At 37.6% G+C, this 25,612-nt stretch overlaps 2 protein-coding genes across 5 annotated transcripts; one reads left to right on the plus strand and one right to left on the minus strand.

Moving 5' to 3' along the window:
• Window positions 1–421: 421 nt before the first annotated feature.
• gnb1b (guanine nucleotide binding protein (G protein), beta polypeptide 1b) lies at window positions 422–15,019 on the minus strand. 4 transcript variants are annotated; one of them, XM_033626729.2, is made up of 11 exons: window positions 14,868–15,019; window positions 8,804–8,912; window positions 8,624–8,662; window positions 8,436–8,542; window positions 8,069–8,132; window positions 5,771–5,933; window positions 5,605–5,671; window positions 5,289–5,490; window positions 4,936–5,152; window positions 4,704–4,819; window positions 422–2,157 (listed from the first exon to the last, which is right to left on the minus strand). In XM_033626729.2, exons 2-10 carry the CDS (start codon window positions 8,858–8,860, stop codon window positions 4,713–4,715), a joined length of 1,023 nt encoding a protein of 340 aa, XP_033482620.1. In that variant the 5' UTR covers window positions 8,861–8,912; window positions 14,868–15,019; the 3' UTR covers window positions 422–2,157; window positions 4,704–4,712. The 4 variants fall into 4 exon arrangements, with proteins under 4 accessions (XP_033482620.1, XP_078025320.1, XP_033482618.1 ...); XM_078169194.1 differs by having other exon boundaries at window positions 4,684–4,819; XM_033626727.2 differs by having other exon boundaries at window positions 14,566–14,976.
• Window positions 15,020–19,708: 4,689 nt separating this feature from the next.
• On the plus strand, window positions 19,709–25,456 carry LOC117256979 (calglandulin-like). The gene is made up of 5 exons (XM_033626730.2): window positions 19,709–19,840; window positions 19,994–20,168; window positions 22,735–22,879; window positions 23,148–23,248; window positions 25,247–25,456. Exons 1-5 carry the CDS (start codon window positions 19,838–19,840, stop codon window positions 25,288–25,290), a joined length of 468 nt encoding a protein of 155 aa, XP_033482621.1. The 5' UTR covers window positions 19,709–19,837; the 3' UTR covers window positions 25,291–25,456.
• The last annotated feature ends 156 nt before the right edge of the window (window positions 25,457–25,612 follow it).

Below are 25,612 nucleotides of genomic sequence, written 5' to 3' on the forward strand. Positions count from 1 at the left end.
GCCACAAGGCAAAAGTAGAGAGTAACATCCAGAAAACTAATTCATTCACTTACAAAACTGTTGTTATGGTAGTCCAGTGGTATCAGTGTTTAGTAGATTTAGTTCTGGATAGATGAGGTACAAATCTAATGAGCAGACCAAAAATGTTTCATGGTTTTAAAAAGTAAGTCAGCCAGCCCACAGACCTCAGACTCCGAAATACGTAATGCCAAACTGCATTCTTAGAATGAACTAGTTGTTTTTTATTTTTAAATTTGGTCTTGTGTTGCTTGCCTAACTTTAATCCCTGACCCGCCTGATCAATGTTGAAAAAGGATAGCTTTACTTTTTACCAGAGAGCAGAGAAATGTTAAATCTGTGCGACACATCAATATACATAAACATCCAATGCATCTTTTAGACTCAGCTCGACAAAAAGAGATCTCAAACAGCTTTTTATTACATTTTCCAATCAATAACAGTACAATTTAGTACAGTATCTATCTTGCATCCAGCTCACCGTGTAACACCAACAGACTGAAATGAAATACAAAAAGTGAAAAGGTACATAAGGGTGCAGAGCTCTATAATATTAATGGAAAGAGAAAAGGGAATCCATCTCAGTTGAATTGCATTTTCACTTGTGGCCACACACGAATACATCACATTTATTGTACATCATCGCAGAAAAAAAAAGAAAAAAAGAAAAGTGAAAATATGTCACAACTTTAACAAAAGTGCTTCTGTATACAGTGAAATGTTGTCATTCAGATGCTCTGATTTTCAATTTAAGACCCAAGAAATAAAAATGTACAAAAGTTTTTAGTATGGACAGTATGTGAGGACGTATTTGTTCCATTGAGTGTGAAGATTTGAAGGAGAGAAAAAGGACTTGTCAAGGATAGAATTCTCACAATGATTGTTATAATTATTACAAAAAATTGGCATCAATAGAACTGGTAAGCATAATTTACACTAAGTATGCAGTCAATATTAAGTCTGTCTCCATTCTTGCTCACTCTGGTGCATAGCGTTACCAGTATTAGTACATGATGTATGCAGAATTTGAGCCAAAAAAAATTTGGCTTCTATTAAGTTCAATCAATAGGTTACTCTCCTTTTCAGAAACAAACAAACAAAAAAAAATCTAAGGATTTTGCACCATTGAAAGCAAGTCTACAGCATGCACATCTAAATTAACTCATGGCAGACAAAATTAAATGTCTTAACTTAAAACATCAGACCATTATTTTCAGACATTGATTTGTACATTTCATTCACAGAGTTGCAACTGCAGTCCCAAGCAAAGGAAGTGTCTATTTAGTCAGGTGAGGTGTTTCACTCAAAGTGGATACTAAACACAATCCCCCGTCCATATAATAAAATCCAGCCATGCCCCGATTATCTCACCACCTACTTTGCTACCCCACCCCGTCCCACCCAAAGTCAAAGGCATGTACAAGAATTAAGGGGGTTAACTGGATAAGTTACTCGTAATAACTCCTTTTGTACTGGAATGAGCATTCATAACTTATAGCATGTGCTTGGTTAGTTAACATAGTATTAGTTGAGAGGCAAAGCTTCTTCATGTGCAAAAGGCTGTGATGAAACAAAAACAGCTAGTATATAAATACATCATGGACATTTTGAAAGCTGCTCGTGTAATATGATCCAAGCTTTTACTTGCATTACTTGCTGCATGTTTTCTCTCATCTGTCTTATATGATTTTAACTGGATTAGAAAGACAAGCTGTAATTCAAACATATCTAAAACCACTAAAGAAATATGACAAAAAAAAAGAAAGCCATCAAGAATAACAAACCATCAGAATAGAATTCTTAAAAAAAAAAAAAAAAAAAAGTTAAATAATTTGTACAATTACACTCCAACATTTGCTTTCAAGACGCACACATTTGCATGGGATGATAGTGTTGTTTTTCTCTTTCAAGGTAACATAAAATGGTCCAAGAAGGAATGCACAAGTTTCTGATTTGATACCACAGGAGATCCTTTCTTAACTAGGTGATAAACAATTGTGCTCTTCTTTGTGTAGGAAAGGCATTGGTTTCCCTTCGTTTTTGTGGTGTCCAAGTCAGTTTAAACAGTGTTGAAGAAGATGCTGTGAACATTCTGAAGTTGTAATGGTCTTCCAGTCAACTTTGGAGTTAAAAGAACATCTGGGAAACAAAGACAAATGAAATTTAGAATTTAGTTTTTCTAATTTCATCTGCTTTTTCACCAATTTAACCTGTTAAGTGTAGTTTAAGACCTAACTATGGACAAAGATCTAACAAAAAGCTATCTAATCACACAGACTGACAGGAGGCTGCCTGTGGTCATTGTAGGTACATCTGCAATCAGCTTACAGTTATTTATAGGGATGTCCTGATCTGATCTCAAAGATTGGTATCGACGCACCATAAACAAAAATGCAGTATGAGAATGTTTATTTACTCTCTTTACACAAGTTACATGTACATGTTTAATTTTCAACGCAGTGTGTTGCATCCTGGTGCTTGGAAGAGATACAGACAGCCGTGCAATCTTACAACAACCACACTCGCCACGTCATTTCAAGTGCAACAAAAGCCTCGTGAGCAAAATCCAATGTGAGTAATTTATAAATGTAGCCTAATTTGCGCAAAAGATGTACAGAAGACAAAATAAAAAAAACACTCAATGGAATAAAGTCTGCTCAGGTAACTCAGACGCAGGCTGCACCAAATGAATATACACTGGATACTCTCTTAAAAGGGACAGAGATTTCCTCAAGATGGCGACAAGGCTAAAAAGAGAGTTTGTTATTTTGTATAATAATAATAATAATGATAATAATAAGCTAATAAAAAGCTAATAAATAATAAAAGAACATCTTGGATGCAGGGAATTGTTTTGTTAATGCGTAACAAAGCTGTACATTTATTTGTGTTGTTGTGCATTGGCTATACATTGGATTGAGTTTAATAACTTAAAGTACTTGAAGTGTTCACAGTGCAGTTGTATTATCTAGGAAAATATAATTATTGGATCAGGATTTGGTATCGGCAGATACTCAGTTTTAAATGACTCGTACTGGGATAGAGGGCAAAAAAACTTGATCATGATATCCCTAGTTATTTCGCCTTTAGTCGAGCCTGCCAAATCTAAAGCATTATTTGCACAGGACAATTATTACCTGGGAACTTCTAGTAGTTTGAAATACTTGCGGAGGTTGTGCATGATCTTAATCCTGTGCGAATCTGCCATGTCTGTAATTTGTCAGGTAAAAATTTCACTGCAAATTACCTACCATATTTTGCCAAACAAAGTATGTGATCCAGTGAACTGGCATCCTAGTCATTTGGGGTTGTTTTTTTTTTTGTTTTGTTTTTTTTGCAAGTTTTTTTGTTTTCTCCGCACCTTTTTTTCTACCCTTTTCCATGTTGAGAATTATGGAGGCTGCTCTGGCAGTTATATATGAAAGATTTGACGGCATTTTGAGTGCAGGAGGTTCATCGAGCTACACAGCATGGAGACCCTTGCATAGAAAGAGCAAGCTGAAGTCTGAAATGACATGCACGGCAGCATCCTGTAAGAACAGCTGCCACTAACGATCATTTTCATTGTCGATTCATCTTTAGATTATTTGATCGTTTAATTAATGTTGATCAGTGTTTCCCAATGCCCCAAATGACATCCTCAAATATTTTTGTTTAATCAACAACTCAAAGAACTGTCAGAGAGGAGTGAAGAAACAAGAACATATTCACATTTAAGAAGCTAGAATCAGAGTATTTTGATGTTTTCTTTGAAAAAAATCCAAACTATTGCTCAACAATGAAATTAGGTGGTGATTAATATAATAGTTGACAACTAATCAATTAATCGTTGCAGCTCGAACAGTAAGAAAAATCTTTCAACAGGCTCAACAGTTATGTGGCAGCCCATTAATTGTGACGTCAGCCCCCTTGACGTCACATTCAGGGGATAATGTCAGTATACTTTGAGTAAAATACAGACTTTGTTTATCCCGTGTGAATGCAGACACAGACTTAAGACATCATTTATTTATTGATTTTTTTTATATAATTTGGTGTAATGAAAAATGTAAAAATACAAGACCTGAAGGCAGCGTTAACACCACAACACAGAGTTTTTACTGTGGAATATTTCTTTCTACAGTTATTACAGCAAAAATGTCACAACAGCAACAAAAACGTTTTTCCTTTTTAAAATTATTTTATCGGAGTACATTTGATATTACTGCAATGGCTGAAATGTCTATTTGAGGTGCACTAATTGGCCACTGTAACAGATGCACCTCCACCAGTTGACTCTGTTTCTCTATGCAGCATCTTTTGTATGAAAAACAAAATCAGCTTTAAAAACATGTTACAGGCAGTTGCCGCTGTCCTTGACGTTTATCTAGACCGCACTGAAAATGTAGGGGCAAGAATGTTATGGTGATCAAATCAAAGAGACTGCCACGATCCATTCAAGCTAACAGGTGTCTCAAATATACAGACAAAGAAACAGAAATAATTCACTGAACCCACAATGCTGTTAAACCTGGAAGAGGACAAAAGTAGTGCAACTCCCACCAAGCAAGCAAAGATGAGGCTTGAACAAACATGCAACTAACCACTGGGTCAGGACACATTCTTTACTAAAAAATAGAACAGCCTTAGGTACAAATGTAATAAAATGTGAAACAGTAATAATACCGTAATAATAAAAAAAGAACCTTCAATCTTCAATTCCAGATCTTCAGAAAACTGTCCCAGGATCCCGTTGCAACTGCCATGCCATCATCAGTAACTCCCAGGCAGCTAACGCGGTTGTCATGTCCAGCCAACACACCTAAACAAGCATAATCGTAATTTAGTCTACAAGACAGCAAGTACATTTCATCACTATGTCTAATTATTAACCCAACGTGTTGGGTTGTTATTTGAGATCGTGCTTCATCTTCTTACCAGCACGGTCAGCTTTTAGTGTGTCCCACACGTTACAGTTGAAGTCATCATAACCCGCCAGAAGGAGACGGCCACTCTTTGAGAATGCAACGGAGGTGATGCCACATATGATATTGTCATGAGAGTAGATCATTAATTCCTGATCAGCACGCAGATCAAACAGCCTGCAGGTGGCATCATCGGAGCCCGTGGCAAAGGCATTGCCATTAGGGAAGAACTAAAAATGACAAAAGATACATCATTCATGAGTTGTGCATGAAAACAAAAACTACTTTTATATAAAATGTTGAATTAAAAAAAACACTAAACACATCCCAAGGTGTAATTTTAACTAGCAGAAAAAAATAACTTACACAGATGGCATTGATATCAGACTCATGGCCAGTGAATGTCTGTCTGCACATGCCCTCTCGAACATCCCAGAGTTTAGCAGAGGCATCACAAGCACCAGAGACGAATAACCGTGAGTCAGGGGCCAATGACAGGCTCATGACATCACCTGTGTGTCCAGCAAATGTGGTTGTCTGCTGGCCAGTCTCAATGTCCCAAAGTGCACTATAAAATAAAATACACAAGTGAGACACCACTTCCATCAACGTCCTAGCTTTTGCACAAAAATGTTAGCATGATAACAACACAACATAGCAACAAAATGATCCTTTTACGTACCAAGTGGTATCTCCAGAGCTTGTAACAATCTGGTTGTCATCAAGAAAGCGACAACAGGACAGGTATCCTGATATTCAAAGAATCAAAAGAGGAGTTATTAAAATGAAATTTCACATCTGATCATTAACTAGCAGTAGAAAAATAACTAGCCGAGTAGATGATATACCTGTATGTCCAGCGAGCTCACGGCTCACACGTACATTCCCCTCACGTGTTTTCAGGTTGTAAATGGAGCAGATGTTGTCTAAGCCACCACAGGCCACATAATTTCCTGAAGGTGCATATGCACAAGTCATGACCCAGGAAGATCGAAGTGGGATGGCATGAACCTACAACAGAAGTGACAAAACACACAAATACATTAAATTTACTTAAAAGCCCTTTATACAGCATAGGCAGCATCTTTGTAGTAGCTAGTAAACAATCTTTTTTGAGAAAGCTTTCATTAATAAATAGGTAAGATTACTTCTGATATCCTATTTTCGCACTATGGAAATTCCAGTATGCTGTTAGTGCAAAATATCCCTAAACGGTGTCATCATCTGTGGGCACTCATCCAATATATACATTTCAAGGTCTAACTAATTCTAACGGCAAAAATACATCAAGCGGCGGTGAATTGTGGTTTGTGGCGGCTGCTCCGAGTTGCAGCCTTTTGATTCTGAGGTGAAGTGCAGTGCACCCAAACTAAAAGTTGGAGATAGCTCAACCTTTAAGGGCGAATTATGGCTGGACAATACCTGCAGCCAATCAGCAAACAGAGTCCTACTCTTTGCCACAGCTTGGTGTGTTTTCAGCGTAATGCTATCATTTTGATGACCACTGCTGTTGTGCACCCGGCCAAAAATCAGAGTAACGTCCAGGCTAGGTCACCAAGTAAAGCACTCACGACGCAAGTAATAAGAGTGAGTGGATTGAGCACAGAATTAACCATTCAGCCAGTAGACAGCATCCTGTACAATCATAATCATATTATTTTCATTTTGATGGAAACATGACAGTGTATATCAAATCAATAAGCTGCTACTCAGTGACTGTGGCAGCCTAATTTTAAAAAGGCTGAAACTAGCAGTGTCTTTGTGAGCTCCTATACACATTAAAGCAAGAGTTGCTAACTTTTATGAAAATAACTTTGGCATATTTGCTGAAACTATAATTATATTTTGAAAAAGGTACATGAGACAGATAGTGTGTGAAAATAATCCCGTCCCTCCTCTTCCTCGTAGTGCTTGTACTGCCATTTGCTAGAATCTACCGTGGTACACTAAAAAGAACCAATCAGAGCTGTGGAGTCTGTAACGCAGCTGTCAATCATGTCAATCACTGCTTGTGAACTGCGGTCAAACTGTCAAACTAGGCAGCGCTGATCAAATATGAATCAAAATGCTGTTACTGTACTGCCTATTTCTCACCTAAAATGTTTTCGGAAAAATATTTTAGTGTACTGTTTAGCTGTAAAATTAGAACGTTTGCTGCTGTCGGTGGGCAGTGCTGAGTTTTTGGCTTGACTGCTCCAACAAACTCTCTCATTGACATGGTTGACAGCTGCGTTAGAGACTGTTTGCATACAGTAAGGCGACTACAAGCACTACATGGCAATAGAGAAGCAAGATTATCTGTCTCATTTAGTGCTGTGTAAGTAGAGTGACACTTTCAACAAATATGACAAATGCTACGAGTTAGCAACTGTAGCTTTAAGGTATCTCATAAACAACCCTGACCTCAATCTGGCCTGCAATCTTCTCAGTAGGTCTAGAGATACATTGGAAGAATGACCCTTTAATCTTTTAATTCCCAGCTGGATTTATTCTTCCCTTTATCAAGCTCAGTGTCAATGTTTCCTCAGTGTCACCACAAAAGCTTCTTCAGTATACTGGACATTGACAGAGCATAACTCTCTATCTTAAAATTTTCTGTCTGTGGTGGTGGGGAGGGCGAAGTATTGCCTATTAGGATCACAAACTGCACACCACTTCCGCCCATCCCACTAACTGCACACCAGATACACCAGCCCCAAGGCAGAGGCCACAAATGCCTCTCTCTCAGCTGATCTGCAACCCTCTTCAATTTATTTCAAATGAACGCAGCATGGGCAGAGTTAGTTTCCCTCCTTCTCCTTCTAGCATAACCTTGTGAGTTCCACAAAAATAGGTGCACGCTGCAAAAATATAGTGAAGCAGGAACAATATGTCAAAGCTTAAGATACATTGAGCCATTGATGCAAAGCACTAGAAATGAGGCCACTATCATTCATCTGTATCTGCTTTCCCTGCAAGTGCCTTGAGTTTTAAAAACATAGACGCTATTACTTTATTTACATGTAGATGGCAACACAGACGTGCCTTCATCTGCAAGTCTAAACTGCCGCTGTTATTACTTTGCTTTCCAATTAGATGACACAGATTGGCAATTGTAGCTTCAACTTCATTAATCCCTGTCAAAGAAAAAAAAATACATGACCTACCTTATTTGTGGTATAGCTGTCCCAAATGATGAGTTTGCCATCTTGAGAGGCACTGACCAAGAGCCTAGAAGAATGAGAACAGCGATATTAACACCACCACAACAACAACAATCGTCACACGAAATCTATTTTTATCTAGAATCACAAGCCAAAAACTGAGGGAAATAGCACTGCAAGAAAAAGATGCCTGGCACACTGCTTGAAAACATATTGCATAAATATGATATGAACTGCATCAGTGTCACAACTTTTACATTTTAGGCATCATCTGACCTTCCTCAACATTTGACATGAGGCAACAGAGTGCAACATCATGAACAAAATCTCCCTATACACCGTAAGCCATAAATTTTGGCAGCTGGTTTACCTGGAATCTGTTCCCCAATGCATGGCATAGATTTTAGCCAAATGACCCCGCAGCGTTCGTCTTGTACGCATCTGGATTCGACCAACGGGGTCAATATTAGCTGTGATCTGCAAAACATTAAGTGCTCTGGTTAGTTCCAGAAAAAATGCTTTTCAACCTGAGACACAGATTGTAATGTTGAATGTTACCTGTGATAGTGTGGCATCTGCGCATGCTTTCCTGGCATCCTGAAAACAGAAAAACTTAAATCTTTAGGGCATGTTTTTCTTGTTTTTCTTTTATTTTATAGTCTTAACTTTGACTGAACTTGTGAATTGTATGTTTGCATATAAAAAAAGTGTCATTTCCTGCAAGTCAGTTTTACTCACTCTGATCTGATTTTTGAGCTGCTCTGCCTCTTGGCGTAACTGGTCCAGTTCACTCATTTTATTCTGCTTTTTCAATTACCTTACTCCAGCTACCGGGGCACTTGTTGATCTGAGAAAGAATAAAGAGACGCACTTTAATCATTCACATAAATCTTCATCATTTTAAATTCAAGGTTGTATTTTCAACCATGAGCAAAGTGGGCCCAACAAAACCAAATCTCGTAATGGCAGAAGGGAATGGTAGAGAGGGATTTTTCCGCCAGCATGCTGGCACTTTCACTGACTTTTCAATTGACTAAATGGTTTACCTGCAATAACGTTCAGGTGGCGGTTCAACCTTACTTTCCCCACTTCAATGTCATTAACGTAATCCTGACACACAATTTAGATTGCCAGACAAATCCTGTTAAGGCATGACTTTCCAGTGATCCGAAAAGCAGTCATTATCCTGTTGACCTCAATCCGTGGGATACTCAGAATTTTAACCAAGTGATCAATAAGCCACTTATAGTAATACAGCACCTCAAGGCACTCTCAAAGTTCATCTAATAAAATACATTAAAGATGTGCGTCACCATCCAAATAGCATGTTCTTAATATAATAACTATGTCTTGAACAACATTAAGTCTCACTTGTCAAAGCAAAGTAACACATTATTTCAAGGCAGTTATTTTAGGAAAGCCGGAAAAATTAAAATACTCCAGCTATAATGACCCGTCCTGTACAAGACGTATTTACAAGGACTGTGACATCAGAATACAAATTTATTAAGACAACTACTGGACAAAATAACACTTCATGGAAACTGCATCTTCACATCACCTTAACCAATACAAAAAGTAAAATTTTACGCATCAATATGCAAATTAATCAAGTGCTCTAATTTTAGTTACATTACTGATCAGCATTTTATATCTGTCAATTTTTGCAGCATATTGTGACACATATGGCAATCCATCTGTTTGATGACACATGCTCAGCCCAAGTCTACTTATTCAAAGCAGTAAAAAGCAGTTTTTGCAAAGGAAGTACAATGCAACAACATAACCGTCAAGCAACAGTTGTCAGCGCCTTAATAAACATACTGTCTTAGTACTGTCATACAGTACTGTCTAAGTATTTCCTGCAAGTCAGTGGTTGCAATATTAGTTTGTGAAATAGATTGCCAACCAAGTTTTTCAATTGCTGACTCAAGTTTTTCTATAAAAATGGATAACCTTATGCTCAGATCCATCTGATCAATTATTCTAGTGTGTCAAACAGACATGCATTACAAAACACATTTGTAACTGTACTCTTAATGTGTGAGTTTGTATATGTTTAGTAGGGTTGTACCAATAAAATGTTTGAATGTTTATCATATTTTACGATGTCATTTCCCCTAAAAAAAAAACTTAACAATCCTCGAACAAAATTTTCAATTTCTAATAAAGCAATGCATTAGATTACAAGCATTAATCTTTTTAATAAAATTTACTTTTTTTAAATTAATAAATATAATTTTATGGTGCTGTTAAAATGCCACTTGACCACGTCCTTAATACAAGTGTGTGCCTCCGTTTCTGACTGAGAGCAAACAGTTTTGACCCAAGTGAAAATGTTTTTAAAAGGCTAAACACCATAAAATGTTAACAGAAGGACAACATTTTGTAAGATTTCAAACATGTTGTCAGTTTTATAACTGATAACATCAATCTTTTTTAAATAAATTGTGACTTTTGGACTTCACAACGTTCTGAGTTATTGGCAATGTGTGGATCACACAAGTCGAAAACAGTCCCACACAGCCACCGCTAGAATCCATTAATTCTACAAATGGTAGAATACTAAAAATACTAGTGTGACCTAATTTGTATCTGCAACTGTGCAGAAATACCGCATTCAAATACAATAAATAGACATGAACCAAAAAAAAAAAAAAAGAAGAGGATTTGAACGTCAACGTTATGAATGAAGCTTTGAGTTACTTGGTGCAGCCATAACATTTTAAAATACACCCAAAAACACACCCAGAAAACTAGCTAACAGACAAAAATTGCGTATGCTAATATAATTCTGACCAGGATTTTCTACAGATTAAAAAAATTAATTCCAAAAGTCAACTATTAGATAGATAGATATTCTATGTGACATTGGGGAGATTACAAAACAGAAATCACATAATTTAAGTACACAGTGAGTCTCATAACTTGTATATATAAAAAAACTAGTCTGTGCAAGCTGCCTTTTATGGGACATATTGCCCAATATAACAGATGTTTGCATAATGTGTGTAGCAGCTAAAATTGCAATATTACAATGTTAAAAAAGTCACTAGAACACCAAATTAGCTCAGACCACAATAAAATTAAATCCAAGTCAAATGCACCAAGACCATCTCTTCCTAGTTACCTTACCTGGTGTATTTCAGTCAGTAGGCCTATGTCACTGGAGGTTTCAGGACAAGACTGAAAATCCTGTCTACCTGACTATGTTATCCTTTAGGTCCTCTGATTGGTTGACCTTTTTAAACACAGGTTATCCTCTTACACTCATTAATCTATAAGTAAACGTGTCATAGAATGTAATTATTACACAGTATCATCCAGCGACAGCAGAATACCATTCTCACCTTGAAAACCTCTGAAAATATTATTCAAAAACAACACTGAACTTAACTCAAATGGATACAAAGGTTTTTTTTTTTTTTACTGTGAGAAAACTAAAGTTCAATCATTTATGCCAATTTGTATTTTCAGATGACTAAGTTTATAATGCCCACAGTAGTGTGTTGTGTATTCTGCTTCTACATACAGTATAATTTAATTTTAATTTAATTTGGGTTTAAGTAGTCATGTACAATTGCATAAGTATATATTCTGTATGTTCAAATAATGATTTAATAGCAAAATAATGCAACCTATAAAGTCATCATTCGGCTATCAAATGCAGTTCTGATTAATCAAATTAAACCTGGCAGGTTTCTAACACAGAGTTATTAATTCAAAAATGCTTTGTAGTGATAGAAATTCACATTTTGTTCTCAATAAAATAATTCCAAGATGCAGCTCATTATCAGTCTTGACTGTTTTTATGCCAAACCGTAAAAGTGCCATGGTAAATCCAAAAGTGGGATAGCCCAGGGTGATGCTACAGGCCAGAACTTTAAATAATCCACATTCAGAATTATTATTTCCTATTGACCTCTGTGGATGCTTACAGTTAAGGAGTTCCTCTCCCTCATCACTTCTCCTTTCCAAGCGCCTGATCAGGGTCAGCTGACTGCATGATAAACAATGAGCAGTGGCAAACAGCCTGCAGTTGTAGCTCACTAGCTGTTCTCAGGTCCCTTAAGGGCAGTCTGTGCCTGCTACTTTCAAAAAGGTGTCTCCTACATTTCCAACTGAAATGTTAAAAAAAATGTACCTCTCGGCAGTAGTTCACTTCTGTCCTCAAAGGACAAGTCGGCTTATCTGTACTGTTAAACGAAGATAATGCAATGTTTCACAGGTCTAAAGCTGGATCACGGAAAGAGCCATAACCAGCAATATCACTGAGCAACGACATAATCCTAAAAGCTAAAATCCTCCGTCAATGAGTCTCTAATCCTATCCATGTCCACTAACATAAACAGCTGGCAATGCCAGCCCAGGCATTAGAAATATGTTTTCTCAATCATAAAAGGATAAGTTTAATCTTAATTCTTTTACACACAACATGCTTAGAGCAAGTGCCTGGATTTTTACACTGCCAGTTAAATCACACGCCTAATACAGTCCCTCTCTTCCAGCTGTACAGTGTGACCACATAATATACAATTAATAAACTAGGATTAAGTTGTATTTTCAAGGAATCTATGCATGTACAAAATCAATTTGCAAATTACATACACAACTGCAACATGTAAAGAGAATTTATTAAGATACCTAACATGCATATTTTCTAAATGCTGTCTGTGCATAGGTTTACACAGCACTGTATGTGCTGTGCTGATTGTTGACTTGGTCACTGTGTGCAGTTCTGTGATTTGCCTACAACAGTAGAATAGTTTGCATTGCATTTGAATGGCTGCTCGGTAGCTGTTTTAGTCAGTTTGTTACACTAATGTGTTGAGAGGGCTGGGCTACTAAGTCTTCACACATATTTCAGGAAGAAAATCAGTTGCAATTCAGCATCATAATGCAGCAATATACTGAGCATTAGACTATTATTATCTGACTACGTCTAATAGAATTTCTACATTTACTGATCGCTGCACAGTGTAATGATAATATGACTTGCACTGATGGAAATCTGAGAAGATGCAGCTAAACGCCATCTTGCAGACTGCTGTCCGCTAGTTAGCTTGCTAGCAGGGCTTGACAGTGTAGGCCTGCAGGCAGGGCAGAGCTAGTATCCAAGAAAGCAATATACTGTCACTGTATCAGCAACGATTTCGCCGGTGATATAACAGTGCTCAGCAGACAAGCAAAGTAACGCTGGCTGAATTTCACGACAGACGAAATTAGATAGCTCGTATCAGGTAATGCAAAAAAGAAACGTAACCACAGCCACTTAAGGGTAGACTCGGCTGCTCTTCCGCAATTACACGGAGTGCTATGTACTTAGCTTTTAAGCCAACACAGTGGGTAAACCTGGAAACTCGGTGGTTGCTTGGCCCTCCAGAAATCCACTTACTTGCACACTAACAATCTCGTTAAACCCGACAGTACACGGTTGATTTGATTACCACGTATCAGTATATTTATTTGGCTCTCCAATCCTGAGGTGGATTTGAGCCTGTGGAAACTGCAAGGTCGGGCGGCGATGGCCTGTTTGACTTCAGTAAGCAACAAATGCAGAAAGAGATGCGGGTGATTTTTCATAAAGTAGATGACCATCTATCTCCCACCGCTGCATAGCTGCCAATAAGCTAATTGGTGGTGATTAACTAAAGCTACTAACCTAAGTTAAAGGCGTTGCACCGGCGTGGCCGTTTCGTTGCAGGAAGGCAGCGATATGCTAACTTATTACTTCGGCTTGTTAAAAAAAAAAGGGTGTAACGCGGCTACAGTAACTCACGTTAATAAAGCAGTGCTGATGTTTATATAAAGTGCTATCTTAAAATTAATTACTGATGCTGGCTGCTCTGCTATTGCCAATAACAAATAATTGTTAATTTGTTTACGGGACGTTTATTGTTCCAGCCCAACCCAGTGTGTCATCATCAACTGACAGCAACATCTTTAAATGTAACATTTCCACCACAAAGCCACCCACTGCCAACTATAAAGCTCAGGGTGCTAACATTGTAAGTACAGTTGCCTTCAGTGCCTTTTGGGCATTGACTACCCAGTACTTTTAAGTACAGTATTATAGGCCAAGAAGCACCTCCGCAGGGCCATCACTGACACCAAGCCTCACTGGCCAACATTAACGTTACTTCAACGCCTGCCTGAGCTTTCGCTAACATTAACGGTTGTTGGCCGAAGTCAATTGCCTGGATGCATTAAGGTAGTTAGACGGAAATAAGCTTTATAGCAATCTGTTCAATCCACCGCAAACACTGAGCCACAGGATCCACCGCTGCATACACTCTCGCACCGTAGCTACTTGTATTTGCTCACGATAAAACAGCCAACTTAACGCTAGCTAACCGCAGCTAACTAAACGGCTAGGAAGCTAGCTATCGCTACCCCACCCCCGGACAGTTCAATTCCGCCACAATTCACCAGCTAATGATATTAACAGTTACTGTGAAACATGTGGAAGCAGCATGGCTGTCGCTCTAATATCACCTTACCTGATTCAATTTGCGTTTGTTTTTGCGTTTGGGCATTGACTGGAAAGCAAGACGGCGTATACCTCCGATCCACGCATCAACGGACAACCACAGCGCTAGCTTACTAACTAGCTAGCCAGCTAGCGTTAGTTTTCCGAGGAGCAGCCCTTCCCGAACGCAGGCTACGGCTAGGAAGCTTGACAACCCCAGTCAACCAACAGGAGAGGGGAGGAGAAGGAGGGGGGGGGGAATCACACCCACTTGCCTCGCACTGAAGACACTGCCCAGGCAGACAAAAAGGCTAATCTTTAAAGTCACTATACCTCATTCAAACAGACGGCCTACTGTCTCCCTTTTGCCAAGCTTAACATCTGCCCTTTCCGTAGTAACACTCTCGTCCGGCCATCGAACGACGAGATGGGCGCGGTAACCCTGCAGTCAGCGCTGGGAAACCCCACGCTGCAGCAGCGATGGGCAGAGAACCTTCGATGGGTGTTTTATCTACAGCTGGAGATTATCAATCACTACTTTGAACAGTGCTTAGCACGTCTCATTTGGTATATGTGCGTTTGATTAGAGTGGACTGAAGGCCAAAAGAACACGGTGTTCGTTTGAATGTTTTTTTCTCCCCTGAAACCCTGTGAAAGGCTGAGTCAGTCAGCCCCAACTTGGGTCTTGAAGTCGGAAGTGGTAGTCTGATTTCAGCAGTGCTCTCTCTATAACAGCACTCTCAACAGCATTATCTGCCCATAGTTAATCAGGAAATAGTGTGTTGTCATGTTAATGTGTATTTTGAGTTTTACTATGCGTTTCAGGTGCATGGTAGATAGATTTAGAATATGAATAAAAAGCACTTAGCTAGATATTGGTCCCTTTATGGTGCAATTCTAGAAAGCTGTCAGTTAAATATAGGCTACATCCATTTCCCTGAAATAGTCTATTAGCCTACAAAATGATCGTAAGTGATCTATGTGCAACACTAACTTTTATTTATTAGTTTGCTGGATAGAAAGAAAATAGTCATTTAAAGGTCCAGTGTGTAGGATTTAGGGGCATCTATTGGAAGAAATAGTGTAATACTCTTAACTTATTTAAAGCTGGCAACCAATCATTAGTTGCCACCCAACTGAAATCCTATATGGACTATTATATTATTTTAAATGTTATGAGTTTTACATTTGAATTTTATTAGCATACAAGTTGTGATTAAAAACAAGTATATAAAAATGAACATGACAGAGATTGTGCAGGAGACGGAAGAAACCCGAAGGAGCTTATGGTGAAAATCTCCCCTGTAGAATTTCAAATCTACTCTATTTCATATACTATTTCTCTCTTAAACATGAAAATATAACAGACAAAACAATGAAATATAATAATCATAAATGAGACAGACCCATACACATAACACATAAACATAACTAATACATCAACAATGACACAGGTGTTTTTTCATACTAGATTTAAATTAAAGTAATGATGGACAGGTTTTAATGAAGTGAGGACTGTTGTACCACTGTATTTCAAAGCATATTGTCCAAGTGTTGTGTGGTAATAGGAAAGATAAATATCCTCTGTTTGTCTTGTTGAACATGAATGGACATCAGAATTCATGAAGAGAAAGTTGTGAAATACATCTGGTAAGCTGTGCTTTTGAATCATACATTTATACGTAAAAATATTTGTTTGATAATTGTAAATATTAAAAATGAACAGCTGATTTAATGTCTCGAACAGAGGAGAGATATGCTGCTGTAGCCAATTGGACACATTTGTTTTGAATTAAAAGTATTTTTTGCAGGGAGGAAAGATATGTACTGGTCCAAACGATGTCACAGTATGATATGTATGGATACGTTAAACTATAGTTGAGTGTTAGTAGACAGCATGCAATCAAGCTTCAGATCAGAGCATAGCAGTGTAACCGCCACTTTAAAAGCCATTGATGATATCAAAGAGGCTATGAACAACAAACTCACATGTGGGTCTCTGTTTATAGACTTTACAAAAGCTTTCCATACTGTGGACCACCCACTGCCCGATAACAGTTTGCTGAGTGCTGGCATTGGATGGAAAGTGTCAAAGTGGTTCCACAGTTATCTGACTGATCATTCACAGATTGTTAAACATGGCAATGTCATGTCCAACTAAGTCATTGTGAAGACGGGTGTCCCACAAGGATCGGTTTTGGGGCCCTTGCTTTTTTTTTAGTTTATATTGATAATATCTGTGATAAATTCAAATTCTGCAAGTACCATTTGTATGCAGATGAAACAGTCGTATACTCGTGTGCTTTTTCAAATCTGCAGACTGATTTAAACACCCTGCAACACACCCTTACAGATGAAACTGCTTTTAAACTCAACCAAAACTAAAATTATTACTTTCCCCCCTGGTTCAAACCCTCTCCACCAACACCGTTGATGGTGTCTCTATTCAATCTTTTGATAATTATAAGTATTGTGAATTTGGTTAGACAAAAGTCTCACTTTTAAATATCATATTGACTATTGCAAAGGTTAGGTACGCAAAGAAATTAAAATTCACACTGGGCTTTCTGTACAGGCTAAAGTGATGTTTATCCGCAGTATCAGCGAAATGCTTAGTTGCTAGCCTATTTCTGTCTCAGACTGATTTTGGCAATACTATTTATAGGTTTGCCTCACCATTCACATATCACTCAGCCCTGAGGTACTAAATCTAGCTTCAGGACACATCATTGTACATTATACAGCATGGTAGGATGGCCATCGTTTACTTTGTGTAGGTTTATCGATCATCTCAGGTAAATTTCCAACTTATTTAGGCCAGAAGTTCTTACCTTTGTAAAGCAGTCATAATCTTAGGTCACACAAATGTCTTCAGTTTAAAGTGCCTTTTACCAGCACAGAGGCTGGCAAAACAAGTCTGTTCTACTACAGTCCCTGGTCCATGATCTGCAGGCCAAGCTCTTACTTGAAACTCTTATCTCTTTAAATAATTTAAAACTTAGAATAAGGGATGTGGTCTTGTCTAGCTGCAGCTGCTTCAAATAACTAACAAACTCTAGACTATGTAATGCTGCCCTTTTTTACTGCACTTTATTATGTATTTTGACATACCAACTGTTGTTGTTGTGATTTGTTGTCCTCTTTGTTTTTATGCTGCTTTATGACCCTGTCTTGGTTAGGTCTCACTAGCAAAAGAGGTTTTAATCTCAATGTGACTTCCTAGTTAAATAAAGGTGATATATATATATATATATATATATATACACAGTATATAAAACTATGTTTTCATTAGTTCATAATCACCTAAAAATAAGAATCCTTGTTTTTTTTTTGGTACCATAGAATCAGCCGTTTATATGTACATATGGATCGGTTCCCCTTCCATTGTTGTTTCTGCAGTGGCGTTTTCACATTTTCCCCATCAGCGGCCATAGTTCTCCTACATGCATTTTACAAATAAATGTAATAAACTAAACTGAATTTCGAACAAATAGTAGTTAGTTAATTTGTATTTGTACAGGAAGTCTCACTGAGATCAACATCTTTTTTTTTACAAGAGAGACCAAAGAACAACTTACAAAACATTAAAACAAGACAATTCAGTCACACAGAGCAGTTGTCACACATGGGGAAAAGGTAGTCTATTATTAAAAATATCAGTAAGAATTTTAAAGTAGTTGAGATAAATTATTTTCTCTTACTTCTATTTGTTTTGTATCTCAAAAATAGTAAAAAAAAAAAAAAAAAAAAGTACACACCTGCACAATCATCTCAAGCCCACTTTCTTTATACCTGCTCAACCAATCCTCTCCTGTTTTGTCTCAGTTTTCTTGACCCACCTTCCCCTTCCATCATCCATTCACCTTCCACCTATCCTTCTCTACACCCATTCACAGTCTCATTCCTCCATACATTATCTTCCATCCTTCATACTGTATTTTGTTCAGTCATGTACACATCTCCCTCTGATGTTTTTCTGTACATATTGTCTTGGGCTTGGGATGGGCTGGGTAACACAGTGTTTGAGACATTGATCATCACGTGCAAATTAATTGGATTGCACAGATAAAGAAGCAGGAAGAAGACAGTATTTCTGCATGGCTTTGCCTGATCATAAACAATTTTGCTTTGCAGATACACAGCTTTTTTTCATATATTTATATAATTTCAAATCCACACAGTTCTCACACAATTTGGCAGTTGAAATGTAGCTTCCACGTATCCCTCCTTTAACACATCAAACACATGCTATTAAAGGGAGTAGCACAGTGTTGGCCATAGTAAGGCTCCCCCTTTAACCATTTACCCTCCAGATCCTAAGCCATGTCCCTACGTACTGAGCTACTGCCTGCAAATCAGCAACAATCAGGCAAATGTGGGAGAAACAGCTTTTTCCACTGAGCTGTGTAGGTCAGAAAGAGCCTAATGAATATAATCTGGTGATATATTCATTCATGAAACTGATCAAAACTTTACCATTTCTTAAAGAATCAATCATCTGTTACAGTTACTTTGGTCTTCCATGACTTCATTTGTGGTTCAAACTATGGTCCAACATGTTCATCACAAATGTAGAGAAAAAGAATATAGGATAGAACAATATAAATTTAATTTTGGTTTGTTTTACTGATTAACTTGCTGACTATCCATAACGTAAATATTGAGTTTCAATACCCTAAAATCTGTTACAGCTTTCATCTTGCTTTACTTGGTGCTGTATCTTACTGTACACTGTGGCATACAGAGAGAGCCTCGCCCCTTGACTAACAAATGTGAAATCTTAATGTTCCCATTGCAATGTTGGAAATAACTTCTTGTAGTTAAGTGCCTCCTTATTTGGTTGTCTGCTTTCACGAGAGTCACTGGGGGCTGCACTAACACCTGCTAATGGCTAACAGCAAGCTAATTGCTGTTCCCATAAATGGACCATGTGATGTTGAGGTCAGAAAATGCATCTGATAGTTTACATATTTTGTTATCTTGTCTGTCTCTTGTTCCGTCCTGGTTACTTTGAGAACAACATCATATTTTAATGAATTAAAAGTTTACCAAGCCAGTTATTTTTAAATGTTATATCCCAGTATGCTGTTTACCATTTGTTAGCTGAGATCACTAACTAAATATTCCTCATGGGTGATTAATAAGTCCATCCTTTAAGTGCTATAAAAGGCCACGAAGCATGCTCCTCTAAACTCAAGGGAACGAGCATTAGAAGTGTAATGATGAGGACAAGACATCTTCTCATTCTACAGTAAGTCTTGTCGCAGTGCTTGTCCTCAGCCGTGTTTGGACTACCAGAAAAAATGGTGAGAAAGAAACTAAGCTTGCAAACAAAATGGTTTATTCTACTATATGTAACAAATATGGAAGCAATTTCAGAAGCTTTGCTGTGATAAATCTTGATAACGGCTAATATTAAATACTGCAACTCCCTAAACAATGCCCTTATTTTCTTCCAGGCCAGCAAGTTAACACAGGAGCAGATCACAGAATACAAAGGAGTTTTCGAGATGTTTGATGAAGAGGGAAATGGAGATGTGAAGACACAGGAGCTGGAGAGGCTGATGAGTTTAATGGGGATCAATCCTACAAAGAGGGAGCTCAGCCAGATGGCCAAAGATGTGGACAAAGATGGTGAATATAAACTTGTAAAGCCCATACTATGGAAGAGTATCAGTCTCTAAAATATCTTTAAAGGTCCAGTGTGTAGGATTTAGGGGTATATATTGGCAGAAATGAAATAAAATATGATAAGTAAAAGTAAGTAAAATAAGAATTGTCATGTTTTTGTGACCTTAGAATGAGTCGCTTATATCTACATAGGGAGCAAGTCTTTGCTGACAGAGATCAACATGTTTCTACAGTATTCTACAATGGACAAACCAAACAATGACTCTCAATAGTGCCATTCGCGTTCTTGCTTCGGCCTCTGTAGTTAGTAGCCCCTCTGCAACAAACAGTGTCGGAAAAGCACCAATTTGCTATCGTGAAACAACTTTATTCAGTGTTTTACCAATTTAAATCATCACGTCAGTTTGTTTGGAGAGGAAGTGACCTCTGCAGATAATTTGGCTCCTGGTAAAAAAAGACCTTAACATCTGGATCTTAAGGTATCAGAGAAAAAAGGTGAGCACACATTAGCAGGTGCTGGGCTAGCAGACCTGCAATGAGCTGAACAGTGTAGGAGAAACATTTATTTGTAACATGAAACTGATTTATTCTGTGTTTTAACCAGTTTTAATCATTGGGTCTGTTTGTTTTTGGAGAGAGGGAGACCTCTGCGGATAATTTGGGCCCCGGGAAAAACCTCTTTAACAATGAGTGCTGAAGGAATTATAACCAGGAGAAGTTTTGGCTGTTTGCAATCTGCAATCATCTCCGCTAGATGCCACTAATTCCCTCCAAATCTTACACACTGGACCTTTAACTTGGCTTTCTGAGCTCTCATGGCCACTGACTACGTTTAAGATAATATAGATTAGGTAGTTAGGGTATTACACACACCTGTGACTGTATATCTCTTGAACTTCCACTTTATAAGGTATATGTATAATAAAATATAATCCAGTACAACAGCCATGCCATAAATCACATATCTTTTAAAGCAACGTTAATTATTTTGGTTACACTGTGTCAGAAAGCCACTGATTCATCTATTTTTGAGACCATAGTGTTGGTGGTGTATTTGACTGTATTATATCATGAAATGGTTCTATTTCCATGCATGAGCAACACCTGTAAATGCATTTGAGCAATGCCTTTATAAGCAATGACTTGCATGTATTCTGAGCTGTACCCGGAGGTGAGGATGGAAGTAGAAGCTTTATCTGACTAAAGTTCAGCCCAAACCATGTACGTAATTAAAGTGCTAAATTAGGCTGGGTAATGATAGCCTGGCCATTCACATCGGCTAAAGTTTGCCATTACCATTAGCTAAAGTGTAGGAAGGTAAATAAAAAGGATGTTTGCCACTTGCTCTGATAAGGTTAAGATAAATTAATCCTAAAACATATTACTCTTTGCAGCTGATCAAATCTGTACTTTAATTGCAAATCTAGATAGAGTTAAGATTTATAAAGCGAACTCATGCACCTTTTGAAGAGAGAAACCTTTTCCAGAATGCATTATTTAAAAAAAAACACACACACACACCATTATCTAACACTGCAGTATTCTGTTTATACTGCAGGTTACCACATCAATCACTAGGTGTCAGTGTTTCACTTTGTGTGATTATGTGTGGGTTTCAGTCATGGTTTCAGTCCATAAAAAAGACTTGGTGCTCCCATTGTTGTGCCACACACACACACACACACACACACACACACACACACACACAGAACTGTATTGGAGTTAAGCTAACATCCTGAAGTTGGAAAAGGTTTGTTTAATTAAAATGTATTGATGTCGTTTCTTTTCCAATTAAATTTCACACTTTCCTCCCTGCAGCCTTCTCCAAACAATTAGTCCCCTAATAATAATAAATAGTTTACTGCCATCACCACAAAATTTAATCACACTGCAAATCATGAAAGAACACGAATCTAAAATCTCCAGACTCTGTCAGGGGCTTCATTATGTGTCCAGCAAAGTCTTGAATACTATCAAACTACATCATGATTTTCCGCCTTCTGCTAATTTAAGGAGGACATCTTTTAAATGGACTTTTGCTAATATACTATGTCAAATTAAGTCCTGTTTACCTTAGCCGTAACTAATACATTATATAATTTGTCATTTTCCTGTTTCCTATTTTCTCTACTCTTTCTCTCTTACTACCTCCCCTTTATCTCTGAAAGAACAAATATAATGCTGCAATTTTTGTTAATTTTACTTTGGCATTTTGATGTCATAGATGTACTGCAGAAGTGGTTTGCTTTGCAATAAATTATGATTAATTCTAACTCAATTCTAGCTGTGAATCATGGCTTGTTCATGGACATTGTGACCACTGGAGTTTTTCATAGATACAGTGTGTTGGGATGCAGATTGTTGTGGTCAGATAATTTTACTGCGCATAAAATAACATGATTTTTAATGCATTGTTTTTCTCTTATATGTTCAGTTTGTATGTCTTTATGTGCATGAAAAAGTCTCTGTGTACTCTGTTTCTGTGCACCAAACTTGCAAACAGAAGTCACTCTGCTGCACTCAGATGACCATGTTTTGTTTTAACTGAATTTTTTCTATGACTCTCCAGGTAAAGGGATATTTAACTGTGACAGCTTCCTGGGTCTGATGGCACTGTACCACGAAAGAACCAAGAACCAGGACACTGAACTCAGAGCTGCTTTTAAAGTATTTGACAAAGAGGCTAAAGGATATATCGACTGGAACACACTCAAGTAAGAATAACACAATGATAGAAAAGAAAAGCATAAACATTTCCTATACACGGAATAAGTACATCCTTTTAAATTGACCAATTGCATACTGGATTACACTGCACTGTCGACTGTCCAAGTGATGAATAATTATTTATTTTGATCTCAAATTAAAATTCATGAAACAAAAAACCTCATGCCAACCACTCTGTGTTCACTCAGTGTTAACATTATTTTGTCATCATCATGCTCCTTCATTGCTTCCTTCATGTTTAATATTCATTTCCAGATATGTCCTGATGAATGCCGGGGAACCACTTAATGAGATCGAGGCAGAGCAGATGATGAAGGAGGCAGATAAAGATGGAGATGGAACCATTGATTATGAAGGTTTGGATGTATAATTAAATTACCGGCCATTATAACCACTCTAGAAAACTGTAATTTGGTCAAAAACATATTTAATGTTAAGGGCAATTTGTTATCATAGTGTTCATTTTGACAGCACTACATTACTGCTCTGTTTTTGGACATTTTGTCTTCTCAGTTTGTATGATTAATTTATTTCTACCAGATTCAGTCAGAAATGTTCAGGTCAAAAGTCATTACTATTCAACAAGATATATCCATTATGTGTTTACAAATTGAATGCATAAATATTTTAACGGAGGAGTGAAAATTAAATGTTATGAACACTACAACCTTCATTAAAGGTCTAGTGCAGGCCTATTCAATTAGCTGCCTGCTGCCTACATACGGCCCAGAAGCAACCTCTGAGTGGCCCGGGCAGGGACTGGTACCAAGAAATTTAATCAAAACCGTAATAATAATAATAATAATAATAATGATAATAATAGTAATAATAATAAGCTCTGCCGTAATTGGCTATTATCGTTACTTTGAGCTACTGAGCTATTCCACCTCACACTTCCGTTGTGTTTCACGGAGACTTTCACTCTCTACTCTGGACAGCGGCATTTAAAATTCAGATGCCTTGGACTAGGATTGAACATTCAACCTAAGGACTTCCAACCTGTCCTCTAACAGCCCAAGCTACCAGGCCAGAGACACTTTGTCTGTGTTTCTTAGACATTTTAACTTTCTCCATCAGACATCAGCTTGCAATACAGACTGACTGTTCACCTGGGAATTGAACCCCAATCCTCTGACCTTCAAATCGGTCCTCTATCTCCCTGAGCTAACGAACTGGCGACACACAAATGTGCCTCCTTGAAGATTTTGTCTTGTGTCCTTAGAGAAAGCATTAAAAAAAATAAACAAAGGACATCCATGTGTAACTAACTTAAAAATATTCATAGTATAAGTCAAAAAAACCTAAATAACTCAGTATAGTGTGTTGAAAACACCTCAGTGTTGTCATTTTACAAGACAAAAAGTGCAGATTCAGACCAAAGTCAGGTGACATGGTATAAATGGGGAGTCCCTGGAGAACTGCAGACATGGTGGATGGTCAATGCATGGGACTTTCACAATGTAGGTTTGATTGTTAACCTGAGTATTGTATGTAAAAAAAAAAAAAAAAATACTAATAAAATGTTTTAGTACAGTATGTTGAAAAAAGTCATAGTATGATATGTCTTTAAATAAGAGTTTGCTTCTGTGCACTGATAGCTCTTTTTTATTCTGTTTCTGCATTATGTTGAGGAGGGCCATGTGTATAAATATTTATATAAATATATATACACATGCTGAACATGTGGCCCATCGACATTTTCTGGTTTTAAAATCCGGCCCAGTTGAATTTGTAATTGAATAGCCCTGGTCTAGCGTGTGGGATTTAGTGGCAGCTGAGGTTACAGATTTCAACTAACTGAAACCTCTGCAGTGTGCCAAGCGTGTAGGAGAGCTACAGTGGCCACCACGAAAATGCAAAAATGCAAATCGCCCTCTCTGGAGCCAGTGTTTTGTTTGTCTGTTCTGGACTACTGTAGAACAACATGGCAGACTCCAAGGGAGTAGATATAAACGACTCATTCGATGGTAAAACATGATTTTCAGGTGATTTTTCACTAAAGAAAACATTATTTTGTTTTATATTTCTGCCAATATATCCCCCTAAATCCTGCACACTGGACCTTTAAAACTGTGAAAATTCATGTGAAAAGTTTCATTCTTATTTTCAGATTTTCACTCCAGAACTCTTTAACCTGTCAGCTACTTTTGTCTATGACGATATTAAATTACAAAAAAGTTATGATTCTTACCATGTTGTTGTTTCCTGCGACAAGGATTGCATTTATTTACTTTTTTTAATTTAAAAAATATCCAAATTTAAAAATGTGTCCTTAGACTGAACTGATTGGGATAACAAATGAGGGGGTAATATGTAATGACAAAAATATTAACTGCTGATTTTAACTCTTCCAGAATTTGTGGCCATGATGACTGGGGACTCTTTCAAAATGAGCTGAAGGACATGTGGATATTCTGCAACTGTTGTGAACATGTGTTACACAATAATAAAACAAGACAAGTACTGTCTAGTTGTACAAATGGAAATGTGTGCAAATATATCTGTGTGATTTGTGAATAACTGTACAAATCCCTCACAGTGAAATAAAAGAAATCCATGCTTTATTTGTGGGCTTCTTTTTCTGTTTTCCTCAAGTTGCAGAAAAGACATGATAGGGTTAACTTCCTCAGAGCTGCCACCCGGATGCAGTCATTCACATGGGTCTGACAGCATCTGGTGTGCAGCAGAGCCATTAAATCCCATTCTCATCCCTGCAAAGC

The sequence above is a fragment of the Epinephelus lanceolatus genome, chromosome 1 (assembly GCF_041903045.1).
Source record: "Epinephelus lanceolatus isolate andai-2023 chromosome 1, ASM4190304v1, whole genome shotgun sequence".
In the NCBI taxonomy this organism is placed as follows: domain Eukaryota; kingdom Metazoa; phylum Chordata; class Actinopteri; order Perciformes; family Serranidae; genus Epinephelus; species Epinephelus lanceolatus.